The sequence below is a fragment of the Pteropus medius genome, unplaced genomic scaffold, assembly GCF_902729225.1.
Source record: "Pteropus medius unplaced genomic scaffold, Ma_sr-lr_union100, whole genome shotgun sequence".
NCBI classification, from domain to species: Eukaryota; Metazoa; Chordata; class Mammalia; order Chiroptera; family Pteropodidae; genus Pteropus; species Pteropus medius.
This window is the reverse complement of record NW_024340696.1, coordinates 20653186-20671968: the sequence shown is the minus strand read 5'-3', so window position 1 is coordinate 20671968 and position 18783 is coordinate 20653186. Positions and strand designations below refer to the sequence as shown.

Sequence of the window (18783 nt, the reverse complement as noted above, 5' to 3'; positions counted from 1 at the left end):
TCCTTGCTGAGCAGCGCCTAGACTCACACTGGAGGCAGCCTTGGTTTCTGGTGTCGCCTTTTGAGGCATCTATAAGCACAGCATCTGTGGATTGCTTACTGAATCTTAACAGGTGGCCTGGAGGGGCAGAGGCTTGAGCTAAATTTGGCCTGTAGCTGAACCCCTCTCAGGACTGTGCCACTGGACACCTACTTCATGAATCCACACTAATAAGACTGGGAGACTTAGGAGCTTTGCTTAGTACATAGAAACAGTCCTGGAAAGACAGTCAAAATGGGAAGACAAAGAAGTAGAAACCATATGACAGAACAGAACAGAGATCCAGATATAATGGAGTCAAGTAATCTACCAGATGCAAAGTTCAAAACACTGGTTATAAAGATGCTCAATGAACTTTTGGTTAAATTCAGTGAGAACTTCAACAAAGAGATAAATAACATAAAAATGGAAATGGAAATTATAAAAGGGAACCAGTCTGAAATAAGAACGCATTATCTGAGGTGCAAAGTATATTAAATGGAATAAACAAAGGAATAAACAGCGAATAAAGAAAAGTATCAAATGCCCAATCTAGGGGATGGGAAAGCCAAAAACACTTAATCAAAATGGCAAGAGATAAAATAATTTAAGAAGCATGTGGGACACTATTAAGGGTCCAAATATCCATCTGATCGGTGTAACTAAAGAAAATCAAGATGTCAAACAGCTGTTTGAAGAAATAATGATGGAAAACTTCCCTAACCTGGTGAAGGAAATGGACATAAAACCCCAGGAAGCTCAGAGAATTCCAAAAATCAGGGATCCAAAGAGGCCCACACCAAGACACATCATAATTAAAATACCAAAGGTTAACTACGAAGAAAGAATATTAAAAGTAGCAAGAGAAAAACAGATAGTTACTTATAAGGGAAAGCCCATAAGACTGGCAGCTGACTTCTCAAAAGAAATTATGCAGGACAGAAGGGCTTGGCAAAAAATATTCAACAGGATGAAGACCCAGGATCTACAACCAAGAATAATTCATCCCCCAAAGCTATCATTTAGAGTTGAAGGACAGATAAAGAGCTTTCCAGACAAAAATAAGCTAAAGGAATTTATCACCACCAAGCCTGTATTATAGGAAATGTTGGAGGGACTTCTTTAAGAAAAGAAAAAGTATCAAAAGCAGGAATAAGGAATGGTAACAACTTCATTCTTATCAATAAGTATCTTGAATGGAAAAGAATTAACTGCTCCCACTAAAAGAGTGGATGAATGGAAAGGAAAACAAGACCCCTACATGTTGCCTATAAGAGACAGATTAAAAGACACAGACTAAAAGGAAGGGGATGGAAAAACATATTACTTAGATGGACATAGAAGGTATTTAACTCAGAGAAAGAAAAACACTGTATGATTTCACTTATATGCAGAATCTAAGCAATAAAAAGAACAAACCAATCAAAAACAGACTCACAAATATAGTGGACAATTTGGTGATGGACAGAGGGGAGGGGATTTTGGGGGGCTGGGAGAATGGGGTGAATAGTTAAAGCAGTACAAATTAGTAGTTATGGATGGACACAGGGATGGGGAGCACAGCATAGGAATGCAATTAGAATGGATATGTTGGCTAGGTGGAGGGTCAGGGGAGGGAGGGAGCAATTGGGGGGGGGACTGTTTTACGAACTCTAACCAATGTACTGTATACTTGAAACTAATTAAAATAAAAAGTGAAACAAAAAAGCCGACAGTCAAAAACGAATAAAAAAACTGTGACTACAGTGTCAGATCAAGTAATTGCTATACTGATGTGATAATTGTGTAGTTATTTGATTCAGTTCAAAGAACGGTCTCCTGAAATTTAATGAGATATCCATGAAGACTGAAATTCCTTAGAATCATGGAGAACTGAACCTCTAATCATGGATCACCACTGTATTAAGCGAGTAATTCCAGAGGAGAGTTTATTTTTGGTGGGACACAGCTCATATTGTGAAGGTACTCACTACAAGTGCTACCAACTCAGGGGACTTACTCTTTGCCAGTGTGTTTACAGTCGTTTTGCCACCAGCAGAGAGAGAGTTTCTGAAGGGCTGGAACCCTTTCCCGGTTTATCACTGCTGACTTCTGTGCCATGGACTGACATGGTTTAAACAAGGCTCTATGAAACGTGTGACTGATGTCGGGCCTTTGATTCCTCTTCTCTGTGGATGATCCACTGAGACCTAGAGATAGAACTTTTTACTTGTAGCACCAGCAAAATCATCTGACAAGAAATTGATTGTCAAGGGAAGGTATAATGCGCTGTTTGGAGAAAGAATTCATAGATATTTACTAAATGTTTATTGTGTATAAACCACTGTAGAAGATATATTGATGAAGTTGTATCCAGAGCATAATCAATGTGTTTATAGTCACATTCATGATTTCTTTACAGGTCCCGTCTCCTGACCTCATATCCCGAACCAGCCCTTATAGAAGAATCAATGCGACAGACTAACAATGTGACAGAATTTGTCCTCCTGGGCCTCACTCAGGATCCTGAGGGGCAAAAAGTATTATTTGTCATATTTTTACTCATCTACATTGTGTCAGTGGTGGGCAACCTGCTCATCGCAGTGACTATTTTTGCCAGCCCTTCCCTGGGTTCCCCCATGTACCTCTTCCTTGCCTGTCTGTCACTCATAGATGTGGTTTATTCCACTGCCATTTCACTGAAATTGACTATAGATTTACTCAATATTAAAAAGACAATTTCCTTCTCAGCTTGCATGGGACAGCTCTTTCTGGACCACTTATGTGGTGGCTCTGAGGTCTTCCTACTGGTGGTGATGGCCTACGATCGATATGTGGCTATCTGTAAGCCACTGCATTATCTAACCATCATGAATAGACAGGTTTGCATCGTGCTGTTGGTGGTGGCCTGGGTTGGAGGTTTTATGCACTCTACATTTCAAATTCTCGTTGTGTACAGCCTCCCCTTCTGTGGTCCCAATGTCATTGACCACTTCTTCTGTGACATGTACCCATTATTGGAACTCGCCTGCACTGACACCTACTTTGTAGGCCTCACGGTTGTTGCCAATGGTGGTGCAATCTGTATGATCATGTTTATCATTCTGCTAATTTCCTACGGAGTCATCTTAAATTCTCTTAAAAGTCACAGTCAGGAAGGGAGGCGCAAAGCCCTGTCTACCTGCAGTTCTCACGTCACAGTAGTTGTCCTCTTTTTCGTCCCCTGTATTTTCATTTATGTTAGACCTGTTTCCAACTACCCCATTGACAAATATGTAACTGTGCTTTATGCAGCTATCACTCCCATGTTGAATCCTTTAATATACAGCCTAAGAAATTTGGAGATGAAAAATGCTATGAAAAAACTGTGGGGTAAAAATTTAACTATAGATTTAATAAGAATGTGCCACGAATAGTAAACATATTTGTTACTAATTCCAGAGCAGCAAAGATGCAGTAAATTCTAAAACAGATGATGTAGTGAATTCAGTGGATTTGAATATGTGGAGTAAATTGTGTTTGAGATTAGAATCAATCTAACAAATTTTGGAGGATAATTAAAAGTTACAGGTATTTGTCTTATTTGAAGAAAAAATAAACTAAGTTCAACTTACAATTTTTTTCTTAGATTACATTAAAATGACCCACAGAAGAGATTTTTTTTCAAAAGTGATAAACAAGTTATATTTGGAAATTCACTTTTACCCAAATTAATGAGAAAGCAATTGGTTAATATTCAGAAGAATTTTCTGGAGCTAAAAGAATAGTTTTAAATTTTAATATTTGTTATTCTTCTGCACAGCTGCTTTCTGCAGCTGTATCATGTATTTGGTCTCTAAGTTACTTCCGTTTCTCAGGTCAGTGTCCATGAATTTGCAGGTCTGACATTTAAATGGGAGATGATATTGTATTTGGTTAAAGACACTGTCAGTGAAATGGGATGTTGGATGTATTCACAGGTTAGGGTGAACTTGTATGGGATCTTTGATTATGAAAACAGATTCTAATTCTTGATTAAATGCTAGAAAATCATACTAATCCAAGTTGTAAACATATTTTTGTGCTTTAATTCAGTAGTTTTTATATACATTTTTGCCATTCTTCAAAGAGTAGATAAAGCATCTTATTTTGTCTTCATAATACTGAAGATATAGGTAAAGAAATGTGTTATTTTGCACAGAAACGTGTTCCCTAAAAGTTGAATTTAACTTACTTTTAATTATAGACTTAATGAAAATTTGTTTTGGTACAAACAAAATTTGGTTTTCAATTTTATGTTAAAAAGAAGTTTTTCTCAGTCTGTAGCCCATCTTGGAACATCACAAAGTAGGAAGAATATTGAATTGCTGTCATTGTAAGATGGAATACCATCTATGCTTTGTAAGAGTTTTCTAACTAAAAAAGATTTTGAACTTTACATATTTCAACTTTTCATGTATTTTTTCATGCATACCAATAATATACGTAATTCATTTCTAAATTTTGTAGCCCGTTACCTACCATATAATCAGTATCACAGAATCTACCTGTGGATGCTATCCTTCCCTGATCTCATTGCTCCCAGGGGTACTCTCATTGCTAAATGTGTTGCAATGATACTTAAAAATAGTTTAAGTACTTATATATATTTCCTTAAAATATGTCATTCAGCATTGTCATATTTCTTACCTTCATTAAAATTATGGTACATAGGAGATATTTTTCTGAATCTTATTTTTATCCACGATGCTGTCTAAGATTTATGTTGCTGCACGTTTCTCTGGTCCCATCATTTCCCTGATATGTATTGTTCCATTTCTCACTGTATCACACATTATATATCCAATCAGTCAGTGGTCGTTTGTGTTGCTTCAAGATTTTGATATGGCTCAGAGTGTTGCTGAGGATGTACTGAAAGACTCTTTTATGTACACCTGTTTGCATGTTCACTTTTACAGATGGTTACAATTTTCTCCTCAAGTCGTATTATCAGTTACACACCTGTGAGCAGTGTGTAACAGCTCTGTCTACATCCCTCTCAACATTTGATATCATCAGATATTTGATATTTTTGCAAATCTAATGAGTATATGACTATGACTTCATTGTGGCTATATTTTGCAATTCTAATAACTTGAAGTTGAGCATATTTTCATGGATATTGGATATTTATTTTTTAATATCTTCTATGAAATGTGTATTCATGTCTTTTGCTCTGTTTTTCTACTTGGCTCGAATTCCTTTCTGTTGTTATTCATTTCTTGAAGTTCTTTAAGAATCCTGTGTACTAATTCATTATATTTCAAAGTTCTCTCTTTTACATGTCTCATTTTATTTGACAAATAGAAACTTCTCAAGAAAGTCAGATATCTGTCTTTATGAGCATGTTTAGCACTTGTATGTCTTACTTAACAAGTCATTTTCTATCATATAGCCAGGAAAATATCATTCTATATTTCTTCTAAACATTTCAAATGTTGTGTTTTTTAATTTTCAAATTTAATCCATTGAACATTAATTTTTGTGTACAATGATGAAAAGTTATGTTTAATTTGTGTTCTAATGTAGATAAACAATTGTCTAAGCACCATTCATCAAGTATTTCAACTTTTCCAATATTGAGTTTTCATTTATGTCTGAGTTTAGTTCTGAGTTATGTGTTAGTCAAAGAATCAATTTTTCTAAACTTGTGTTTGTTTATATAACTTTATAATATGTAGCTGATAGGAAATTCACTCAACATCAGTCTCTTTTAAAAAGTCATTTGGCTACCTTGGGCCTGTTTTGTCTATTTAAATATTAATTCTACTTGCCATGTTAAAAAACCAAAGCTAATAAAATGTTATATAGGAGTTGCATTTACACTATTGAGAAGTGGATCTTTTCATGCTTGAGTATAATACAACTTTGTACTCATTTAGGTCTTTAATGGACCATTTTATTCCCAGCAATTTGTCTAAGTGGTCTAGGCTTTGTTTTGGCTGGATTGATCAGAAATAATGAGATTTACCATTAGAGAGTTCCCATATCCTCCTAAGTTTATTTATTTGAAGAAGAAACCATTTTAATGTTATCAATGCAGTAAATTATTTTGAAACATCATTTCAAAAAATTATGGCAAAAGATGTGGTTTGTAGAGAATTACTGGGATTCTTGCATATTGTAGGCAACATCTGTATTATTTAATATTTCAGTGTATCATTCTTATTAGAGCATATGAATTCAGTTTCTGATTGTTGTTAACATCATCTGATCTAGCAAATTCTTTTACTTTATTTAAATAAGCAGAAAGCATTAGTAGGTCTTTGCATTTGTCTGGCAAGGACATGGAGATTTAAACCTATGCATATATTAGTTCTCCAGTGCTGAGTCATAATTGAGTCCAAAGTAACCTTGATCGCATCAGATAGTTCTAAATTAAGGATAACTTCTTTCTCTCTCATTGCTTACCATAAAAGGAAGAAGATTGCTTAGATGTTCTCTTTCAATCTTAGGAGTAATACATGAAACATTTAGAGTGGCAGAATTTCATTCATTTCCTAGGTAAGCTTAAACCCAGCAACTTTTGGTGGGGTTCAACACATAATTAAAATCTTCAGCTGGTTCAGACATGTATTTAATGCCTCTTTACTTAAGGTCCTTATGACCCAGAAAATGCAATATTAAATTAAATATATCTGGAGGTGAAGATGCTCAGTGGAGCCTATAGTAAGGTACATTAAAGAAATAACAGTGGAAGCCCTCAGAGACTTGACTTAGGGGCAGGCTCTTGGAAAACAATTCTTTTCCTTCAGAAATGGTTACTCACGTGATACTGACTGAAAATAAGGAACTGCATTATTTGACTGAAAATCATTATGGTACCAGCTGACTTATATTCAGGCCTTCAAACTATACAACTGTGATTACTGGTCTTTTCAAGAATTGAAATATTGACTTCCTCAGCCCTAAGTCTCCACCTCTGAGCCTCAGGGCCTCTAGAGCAGACTAGCAGCTGGAGAAGGACCTCCTTTTCTAGGAGTATGGTTGAGTCAGGGATCCTGAGACTGGGTCTCCCTTCATTTGGCTTAAATATTATTGTTACCTAAAGATTTCTTTATTTGAAGCTTATAAATCTGTATTGATTTTATTATTTTTGTATCTAAATTTGAGGCTTATCATACACTGGGCTGTCTGCTACTCTTTCTTGGCCAGACCCAAATCTTTTCTTACTGTAGAGATTGTTCTAGGGGGATAACTGTCCAGAATAGGTTACTTCATTTGAATTTGTTTCGATAGTCTAAGAAACCAATCTATAATGACCTTACATTCTCTTTCCTTTAAAACAGTAATGATGTAAAAGCCAGAAGCTGTGTCTACACATATAAATGGAACAATTTTTCTTCTGATGGAAATACCTGTGAGATTTCTGAAAACTCAAATTTCTGCCTAGGTTGGAAAGTACCTTAACTGACATCTGGTCCTCTAGATGTTCTCTCATTAGAGTTCCCTTTGCATAGATACCTCTTGTTGCATGTGAAAACTTGTAGAAGATCCCAATTTTCTGGGATGAAGTTAGAGGTAGAGACATATTTTTAATTGGGGAAAAAGTGTCCTTCGGGATGAGCTGTTTGAATGACTGAAAGGCTAATGAGTTCTACTATTACCTGTGAGAAGGCTCAGTCATTGGCTATTTCAGGAAGATAAATCCCAGCATTTGTGTTGCTGGGTACAGAGAGACAGTTACTGGTCAGAATGTGAATGATATCCAAAATTACTTCTTGGTTGCCTCACCATAATGAACTGAGAAGAGGCACATTCAAATAACTAATTTCAGTGTTTGAAAATTTTGGGGGTTTTTGTATTGGCAAAAATGCACTTGGCCAAGTTGATTTCCACTAATGAGTCTAGTTTTTATGTATGCATGTAAACATAGCAGCTCTGTTTTTCTCTGAAAAATTTTTATATCGGGTAAGAATGTTTTATTTTTGCACAGTGCATATTTGTTTGTCTTTATATTTTTGATATCCACATTAGATACTGTTATACTTGTATGAAAGAGTGAAGTAATGGAGCATATGTGTGGAAATATGGAAAGTGTGGTCACATGAAATTATCTGTAGATCTGATCGGCAATTAATTATTGTGTGTTCTGTGGTCACACACAGATACGTGATATATCTGCAGTTACTCTCGGTGAAGGAAACACTGACTTAAAGACTAAGGCAAAGACCTGAGGTGAGTACTTTAAAACTACCAAAGAGGGGTGATCACTGAAAATTCATTCAATGTATTTAGATATAGCTAAGGTCTTAAATATATATTTTCATAGGAGGAAGTCTGAATTGAGAAATTTTAGCTGGCAAAACACAGAAGTTAACCAGATATTACAAAATGTATTTGGTTTTAGTATTAAAGCCTGCCAGGTGTTTATCATCCATTTTGCCAAGTATCAAGGAGTGTCATGTATTGCATTACAAATAAACTAATGGATTTATAATTGTGGTTCATGGGCTATTATATTTTACATGATATGTTAATATTTATAATTACTTTAAAATTTTTAAATGAGAGCACTTAAAATCATATCCACATCAAGTGTGTTAGCATATAAAAGAATAAATACCTATTCTATTCTGGAAGGTTGATATGTGATTTTTAAATTTTTAGCTGTAAGGCTCAGATGTGTAATCTTTTAAAAATGATCACAGCAACTCATATTTGTACATATTCAAAGAGAAACCTGTGCTCGGAGAATTACTTTGCTTACTCTCACAATTGAAAGTCATGAGAGTGTAATTTTAAAGTACTATAGAGAGTATTTTTGTTACTATGATATTTTGTTTTTAAAAAGCCATACTTTAGGGAGCTATGTTAAATGTTATTTAAATAGAGAAGTGTTAACTTAGTGGTTTACTGAAAGCCCATTAACAACATCTTACCATTTTTTGTTTTTTCTGTTTTTATAGTATAGAATCATTGATGACTTAAATGACAATATAGTTTACTTACTCAAGTTTTACATACAAATAATTTCACTGACCAATAGAATTAATGGGTCTCTGTCAATACTGGTAAAATCCAACACTGATAGTTAATAAGAGTAAGGGCATTGACAGATCCTGCAGAAAGTAAAAACTTGGAAAGAAAGAATTGGATGTAGACTACCTTATACCTTTATGTGCTTCAGCGGGTGTGCCTTTATCAGTCTGTGGTATCAGCAATGAAAGATGCCTGAATTAACTGGAACACTGATGTGAGTGAGGCATGTAGAGTGTTCGTCACAGCTGGCTCCTACAGAAAGCTCAGCTTTTTCTTCTCATGTCCTCCCTTTCTCCCCCTGCCAATTCTGCGTGGACGAATTCAGCTTCTCTATTTGAGGTTTAATAATCCTGTAATTTTCCTCAGCAATGAATAAAAATAAGTTTGGTTTGTATCTAGTTGTGCAATTATTTCCTCTTGTTTAATTTTGTCCTTAGCAGATATAGGGTCTCTGAGGAATCATTTTTTTCTTTTTGCATTTTTTTCCTTTACTAAGATGTATTACATATATATTTGTTATTGCTTCTCAAGAGGCCTCCTGAGTAACCCCTCGATATCTCTGGGGATTGGGAGTCCAGCACTTCCTCACTAAAGGAAACCTTTCTGCAGATTTTTTAAAGAATACAAATCTCACTTAATTGCTACATTAATATTCTTATTACCTTCAGTTATCATTTCTTAAATATAATTTCTTTCTTCATTTGATCCTTCTTTCATTTTCCACTACTTAAGTCTTCCTAAAGGGCATGGATACCATTATTCTGCTTGCTTCTAATCAGAATACATTCCCTCACAGGTAATACTGCAATTCGCATATCATAAAATAGATAATTCCTGTGACATACAATCTTACCACATGCCCATAGACTGGTTCATGGATTATAAGTATAATATTCTTTTTATCCTAGACTGTGTCTATATTTATATGAAATTGATAAAGACCGAGCTCATTCCTTCTGATGCAGTGTTCATAGCGAAGCATTCAAGAACACTGATAACAGCTGTCATTTATCAAACCTTTACTGGGTGCCAGGAAATTTTCTAGATACTTGACTTATTATAAAGCAACCACCTAAGAGGTAGGCACTGTTGGTACCCCCATTCTAACATGATGAAACTGAGGCACAGAGAGGTTTATAATGTTGCCCAAGGTCACCTAAACAGGAAGCGGTGAAGCTGGGATTTCAACACAGGCAGTGCAGCTTCAGAGTCCGTGTTATTCATCACTGTGCTACACTCTTCCACTGAAGATGTTTTGGGTATTAAATAGGTAGACGCTGAATGAGTACGTTATAGTCATTATTCAGTCTTTATAATTCTAAAATCCAATTTATCACTGGATAAGTTTGTTCAAGTCAGAGTGACAGGCCTAGAGATATTTTTTTAATAATAAAGATATGAAAAAGCAGAATAGAATTAGATGGAGCTGCACAAAAGGTGTCAATTGATTGTCAAGGGAGGGTAATGCGCTCTTTGGAAGAAGAATGAATAGACAGTTACATAATGTGTATTGTGTGTAAACCAGTGTAAAAGATATAATGATGAAGTTATACTCTAGAACATAATGGATGAATTTATAGTCATCTTTACAATTTCATTGCAGGTCTTGTTCTCCTGAATTCCCATCCATGAACCAGCCCTTATAGAAGAGTCAATGGGACATGTTAACAATGTGACAGAATTTGTTCTCCTGGGCCTCACTCAAGATCCTGAGGGGCAAAAAGCATTATTTGTCATATTTTTACTCATCTACATTGTGACAGTGGTGGGCAACCTGCTCATCGCAGTGACTGTTTTTGCCAGCCCTTCCCTGGGCTCCCCCATGTACCTCTTCCTTGCCTGTCTGTCACTCATAGATGTGGTTTATTCCACTGCCATTTCACTGAAATTGACTATAGATTTACTCAATATTAAAAAGACAATTTCCTTCTCAGCTTGCATGGGACAGCTCTTTCTGGACCACTTATTTGGTGGCTCTGAGATCTTCCTACTGGTGGTGATGGCCTACGATCGATATGTGGCTATCTGTAAGCCACTGCATTATCTAACCATCATGAATAGACAGGTTTGCATCGTGCTGTTGGTGGTGGCCTGGGTTGGAGGTTTTATGCACTCTACATTTCAAATTCTCGTTGTGTACAGCCTCCCCTTCTGTGGTCCCAATGTCATTGACCACTTCTTCTGTGACATGTACCCATTATTGGAACTCGCCTGCACTGACACCTACTTTGTAGGCCTCACGGTTGTTGCCAATGGTGGTGCAATCTGTATGATCATGTTTACCATTCTGCTAATCTCCTACGGAGTCATCCTAAAGTCCCTTAAAAGTCACAGTCAGGAAGGGAGGCGCAAAGCCCTGTCTACCTGCAGTTCTCACATCACAGTGGTTGTCTTCTTTTTCATTCCCTGTATTTTCATGTATGTTAGACCTGTTTGCAACTTTCCTATTGATAAATATGTAACTGTGTTTTATACGGTTATCACTCCCATGTTGAATCCTTTAATATACAGCCTGAGAAATTTGGAGATGAAAAATGCCATGAAAAAACTCTGGAGTAAGAAGTTAACTATAGGTATCATAAGAATGTGTCAGCCATACTAAACATATGTTTCTAATTCTGATGCAACAAAGAGGCTGTAAATTCTAAAATGGATGATTTAGTTAATTCAGTGGATTCTCTAGGGATGCCCTTTTTCATTGATTGAAAGGCAAAGATACAGATAGTTATTACAAGTAAAAAAAAACTTAGTCACCTTGCAATTTTTTCCCTTAGATTACATTAATATGAGACTTTAGAAGAGTTTTTTTCTTTTTAAAGTTGATAAACAAGGTACCTTTGAAAATTTACTTATATCTTCATTAATGAGAAAGCAATTTTGTTAATATTCAGAACAAATTTCTGGAGCTAAAGCAGTGATTCATAAATTTTAATTTAATTTGTAAATTTTAATGTTGTCACACAGCAGCTTCCTGCAGCTGCATCATGCATTTTGTCTGTAAGATTATTTCTGTTTCTGGGGTCTGTGTCCACGAATTTGCAGGTCAGGATATTTAAATGAGAGATGACATAGTATTTGGTTACAGACACTACATGTGAGCAATTTTGATAGATGGGATGTTGGATGTATTCACACGTTGGGGTGAAACCGTATGGGATGTTTGATGATGAAAACAGATTTTAGTTCTCGATTGAAGGATAGGAAACCATACTAACCCAAGTTGTAAACACATTTTCGTGCTTTAGGTCAGTAGTTATTATATGCATTTTTGCCATTCTTCAAATAGTAAATAAAACTTCTTATTGTCTTCATGATAGTGAAGATACGGATAAAGAAATTTGTTGATTTGCAAAGAAACACGTTCTCTAAAAGTTGACTTCAACAAAATACTTTTAATTATAAACTTACTAATGATTTGTTTTGGTACAACAGAATTTTGTTTTTGAAATAGCTATTTCTCGGTTTGTAGCCTATCCCTGAACATCACAAACTTGGAAAAGATTGAATTTCTGCCATAATAATATGGAACATAATCCTTGCTTTGTAAGAGTTTTTTAAGTAAAAAGGATTTGAACTTTTCTTATTTTAAAATTTTATTATGTATTATTTCAGGTATACCGATAATATATACAGTTTATTTATAAAGTTTGTTTCGTATTATGTAATGGAAAATACCTGTGTATGCTATACTTCCCTGATCTCATTGCTTTGCCTCTTCCCAGAGGTAATCTCAGCACTGAATGTGTTGTCAATCATAATTAAAAATAGTTTAACTACATATGTATATATCCTTAAAACATAATGTTTAGCAGTATCAGATTATATACCTTCATTAAAATTATATTACATAAGACATAGTTTTCTGAATCTTACTTTTATCCACGATGGTAACTGTCTAAGATTTATGATGCTGCATGTTTCTCTGGTCCCATCATTTCTTTGATGTATGTGATTCCATTTTGACTATACCACAGATTATGTATCTGTTCAGTCAGTCATCATTTGTGTTATTCAAGATTTTGATATTGCTAAGTGTTGCTGCAGACATCCTAAAAGAAAGTCTTCTATGTACACCTGTTTACATGTTTTCTTTCACAGGTGGTTACAATTTTCTCCTCAAGTTGTGTTATCTGTTATACGCCTGCGAGTCATGTGTTACAGCTCTATCACTCTGCATTCCTTTCAAAACTTGATATTGTCAGATGTTTGATATTTTTGTAAATTTAATGACCATAAAACGATGACTTCATTGTGGCTTTAATTTGTAATTATAATTACTATTGAAGTTGAGCATAATTTCATGGATATTGAACAATTTATTTTTTATCATCTTCTACAAAATGTATATTTGTGTCTTTTTCTATATTTTCCTACTGGGCTTGGTTGTTTTTCTATTATTAATTTGTTGGAGTTCTTTAGTAATCCTGTGTACTCTTTAATGCTCATAAACTTGAAAATTTTATAAAAATTGTGTTCTTTACATCTCTTAATAAATTTTATGTTGTATATATTTTTGTTACTCTTTCCCACAGGCTTACTGAAAATATATTTTATATTTCTTTATTTTTTCAAAATAAACAATGTTATATCTCACTTTAAATCAAAAATTTACATAAAATTTTTTAACAGTGAGGTATTCAGTCATTGATATTTTTTAATGAATTGCCTTTGATATACTTTATATAATTTAGTTGGCATGTTCAAAATATTTTATTGGCTTAAAAGAGATTTTATACAATATAATACAAAACTTAGAATTTTTTGTAGGTAGTGTTTTTGAAGTGTGGAATGGTTATACTCTTTATTTCAATGTTGTCAATTACATTATTGGAGTGTCTGCATTTTTAACTCAAGATTACTTAAAAAATTTATAAATGTTTTCTTTTAGTTCACTCGTTTTATATATTTAAAGCTTTGAGTACACATATGTGGATGTATGTGGCACGAAGATTTAGAGAACGGAAAAAATCCTTTTGTGTGTGTGTATATAGGTGTAAAGAATATAAATCTCCTTTTTAAGTGGCTTTCTGTTGCCTTAAAACCAAGCTTTTTAACACATTTTAGAAAAATTCTACCTCCTTTCCTAATCCTGTATGCCATATTTACCATATATAATGTCCCAATACTTGCGTATCTCTTTTTAGACTATTTTCCTTCAATTAGTAAATTATTTATAAGCCAATACCATATTACTTTAGGGTATTTAAATGGATCTTGAGAAGTGATAAGAGGTCAACCACTGAGTACTCTTATTCAAAACAATATTTTCTGTTTCAAAGAATTATTTATCAGATAAATAATAAATTTCAAATCTTGACATCTATGAAATTTTTTTTCTTACAATATATTAAATGTCAAATTAATTTGGGAAAGAATTCACATGTTGATCACATTGAATAATTCTAACTAGAAGGTTGAAATATATCCATATTCAGTTTTTTAAGATTCTACAGCAATTCTCTTTTCTTTTTCTTAATTATTTATTGATTAATTTAAATTTATTTTGGTGATATTGCTTAATAAAATGACATAGGTTTCATTTACAATTAAATAGTACATTATATGTATATTTTCATCATACAGGTTTTTCACATTTTGTTTATTTCCATGTTTTTTTAATTTGGGCTATATTAATGAAAGATACCTTTTCCATATTGTATTTTCTCAATAATTATGTAATAATTATTTATCAGTTTAATAAATAGTAATAAATATTTATCAGTTTAATCAATCCGGTCACTTTACTGAACTCACTTATTTAATATGATAGATTTTCAGTTAATTCTTTTGGTTTATTTCTGAGTAATGATGATATCATCTTAATGTTTTTCCTTTCTCATATCTTCTTTCTCATATTTTGTATCATATTTCTTCTTCTTGTATTATTGTTATTTAACAGAGTAAAGTATGAGATAATAACTGTGACTAGAGGAAACCATTACTTATTATTTGTTTTAATGGAGATGCTTGTGGTATTTCCCCATTAAAAAAAAGTATTCACTAAAAAGTGTTATCCCCACCTGTATGTAACTGTCCTAAAAGGAAGAGATATTACTTTTCAAAGGAAAAGTGAAAACTATTTACAAAGAGTTTGCAAGATTAAAAGATTAAAAAATGGTGACATACTCAGTACTTGCAGCAGTGGGAAGTATTTACTAACCTAATTATGAAGGGGCAAAAGGAGGAGTTCATTTTCTTTTTCAGAACATGGTAATAATTGTAACAGACAAAAGACATGTCTGTTGTGGCAGATGCTTCTTTGTCTGTCTATGGTTTGATTAGAGGGACATAGCCATTTCTACATCTTGGCCCATGAGGGAAAATGACAGAGGAATTAGTACCTTGATGTCTTTTCTTCTCACTCTCTGATCTGTTATTTCCTCCCATTGGCTGAAGCTAACTGACAGCTTAAGGGCCAGTTTGCTTGGTTGATACACTGTGTTTGGATCAGCTTCTTACGGTCCAGAATAAAGTGGAAAAGATTAGACTTGCATCTGTAGGAGCAAATGTAGCACATCCATGTTACACAACCCTTTTTGCTGCTACTATACACTCTTAACATTGGACAGGAAGTAAAACTCTGTCCCCAACACAGGGAACCTTCAAAGTCCCTTTAGCTTCCATATCACCAATTGATTTTAACCGAGATATACTCCTACTTCAAATCTAAATTGAAATGTGAACCAACAATCCTCTTTATTTGAAGTAGCTGGCAGGAAAGAAAAGAAAAAAGAACTGAAAGTGCTGATGAAATGATTAAATAAAAAAAAATAGCCACTTCAGTCTAAAATTTGTCACGTGACCAAACTTAATACTCATGACTTTTGAACCACTAATTTTGTATTCCTTTTACTTTCTTCCAGTTTTATTGTTTGTTTGTTTGTTTTGGGGGGCAGAATATTTTACCCAATTGGGGATCCAAACCTTCATTACTATAGGAGTCATATCCATAATGGTTCTGTTTCATTAGTTTGCCTCAGTTTCTCATTGCTCTATATTCAACATGGCAGTAGAAGGAGGGTTCAGAAATCATCTTCCATGTCTTAATTTCTGTGCAGCAACCCAATTTCCCTGCGTTAATTAGGATCAAGTACTCAACTCATCCAGGGATCTTTCTACCTGTTTCATCAGCATGGGGAGCCCAACATCACTATGGACAGTTTCCATTTAAAATTGAATGGAACGATGACTGTGCTCATTGGTAGAAGCATTCCTCTATGGGCACAAGGGTGTGCAAACATACTAAGTTCAAACTTCCAAGTACGTGAATCAGGAATATCTTAAGTGGGTTATTTTATGTAACACATGTAAGAGTGATGAGGGTCGTTCTGATGTTTTTTGATTCACTGATTTCTTCATTCTGACTACAGGAGAGATGGTCTTGATTTATGTATAGCTCTTGGATTAAATATATACCACATTCTGTAGGTTAAGCAAGCAGTGGTGCCTTGCATTGTCTTGTCTGAGCTGGAGCTGTCATATAGTCTTCAGCATCCCATTCCATCATTTCGTTGTGGCAGATGCTTCTTATTATGGAGAAATTTACCAGATCGGTGACAAAGACCTTTGTTATTTTAAAATATTCTGACATCTAAGAAAGCCATGTCTAAAAAACTAAAACAAAAAAAATAAAATAAAACTGTGTCTCAACAGCTATAAGATTTATATATATATATATATATATACATGAAAATTATGGAAAAGAACCAAAACAAATTCTAGAGTCTAAAGATTCACAAAGTGGCTCAACAATAGATTTGAGCAAGTAGAAGAAAGAATCAGTGAAGTTGAAGGTAGGTCACTGAGATTATCCAATCTAAAACTAGTATGTAGAGCTGTAATAAGCTCCCGCTTTCTGTTTCAAGTGAGTTCTAGGGGATTTAGTGGGTGTTTATGCAATCTTACATTTTTGGTCTTAATAATTGTCTTGCTCTTTGCTGATAGATTGCTCCTTTTTAACTTAATTCCCCTAAGGTAATTTGCCAGAAGCCTCTAAAATATAGAATGCACTGGAAGTGTAACATGGAAGATCTCAGTTCTCTAGAGCAGGATTCCTCAGTGAATGGAATTTTGAATAAGCACCCTTGGGGACAACTGTTTGAACAAATCAGTGAAGTGACTTACTATTCATTGTTGAGTAAGTGCCCAGTTATATCTTCTTTTACTTGGGAGAAGTTTCCTATTGGGTGTTAACATAACCGTCAAGATGTAAAATAAAAGCTAGTATTTTGCTAGACACAAACCATATTAAAAGTCATATGAATGCTTTAAAAATATTCAAGACAAAGCCCATTTCTGTGTTTATCCAGCTTTCTGCATTATTTATTATTCTGTTAAAGCTTTGTTCAAGTAATTTGGCCCGTTAAACATAATAATTTTGTTTTAAATTGGATTCTTGATACATATTCTCAATGGCAGCTTTCAAATTTGGTGATCTATCCAACATATCAATGTATAATTCCATAATCCAATGGTTTATGAAAACTTTCAGATTATGAAAACTGAAAAGATGGTCATAATTTGTGCAGTCAAAAAGAGATATATCTGCATGTGACAAGTGTTTCTAGCTGCAACGACTAGGTGTACCTCGATCTTTTCTCTGAAGTTATACCTGGATTGATGTGGTAGCAATCCTGACTTTTCTTCATCAAACTGAGCCATATTCTTCTATGACCAAAGATAAAATTGCAGAAGCCTTGATTTGGAACAAGAGAATGAAGAGGAAATAGAAAACCCAGGTAACACATTTTTCAAAAACTCTTCACTTCTATAAGAATAGGGTAAAATAGACTTGGAATGAATTATGTATCTTTCCTCAGAAGTAGGTTTTATCATTTGATCTGAAATGTCCTATGTCATGAGCTCCAGAAATAAGAGAGTACATGCATTTTCTCTATTTAGTTTCTTAATATTATGGAATAATATTATGGAATAAGTACAGCAACAAATAATTTTTGTTACTATCTTGTATTAGAGTTGTTTAAATGAAACTGAAATAGAGAAAACACACAGCGTAACATAACGATATAACATGACATATATATGGTCTTTACAATAACTTTTTAACTGCTTCATATAGAGAATTCAACAATTATTTATTTTGTATCTTAATACCTTGATGATAATAGTAAAGATTACTGTAGCTCTTTATAAGTTGTTTTATGTATGGTAACTTTAAATGTTCTGGTTATGTTAGATATTTTATTTCTGTCGGTAGTTTTTTTTTGGTGGTAAAGTACACATAGCACATTATTGTGCATCTGTCACCACTATCGATTTCCAGAACTTTTCCGTTATCCTAAACAGAAACTCTGTAACCTGAACAATAACTTCCCATTTCCTACCCCCTGTATTTTCTAGTTTTGTGTATATGACTCTTCTAGATACCTCAAAAATGGGCGATCATAAAATATTTGCCCTTTTGTGCCTGGCTTACTGCACTTAGCAGAATGTCTTAAAGGTTCATCCATGTTGTAGCATGTATCAGAATTTCCTTTTTAAACCTGAACAATATGCCATTGTCTGTATATACCACAGTGTGTTTATACATTCATTATTTGATAGATATTCGGGTTGTTTTCTACCTTTTTCTATTGGGAATCATGTTGCAATGAAGTGTTGTAAACAAAAATCTGTTCAAGTCTCTGGTTCTAGTTCTGTAAGGTATACCCAGACTACATTGTGATATGTAGACTAATAGCCTCTGATTACAAAGGGAACCTCAAAACTTACAATGTGGAAGCATGAGTTCAGAAAAAATTATTTGTTATATTCATCAACTTGTAC

At 34.1% G+C, this 18783-nt stretch overlaps 2 protein-coding genes across 2 annotated transcripts; both read left to right on the top strand.

Annotated features, from left to right (window-relative positions):
- Positions 1 to 2468: 2468 nt before the first annotated feature.
- LOC120604433 (olfactory receptor 4A5-like) lies at positions 2469 to 3413 on the top strand. Its single transcript, XM_039865134.1, has one exon. The coding sequence runs from the start codon at positions 2469 to 2471 to the stop codon at positions 3411 to 3413; it is 945 nt and encodes a 314-aa protein (XP_039721068.1).
- A 4713-nt stretch (positions 3414 to 8126) lies between these two features.
- Positions 8127 to 11599, top strand: LOC120609319 (olfactory receptor 4A5-like). The gene is made up of 2 exons (XM_039871749.1): positions 8127 to 8193; positions 10601 to 11599. Exon 2 carries the CDS (start codon positions 10652 to 10654, stop codon positions 11597 to 11599), a length of 948 nt encoding a protein of 315 aa, XP_039727683.1. The 5' UTR covers positions 8127 to 8193; positions 10601 to 10651.
- The last annotated feature ends 7184 nt before the right edge of the window (positions 11600 to 18783 follow it).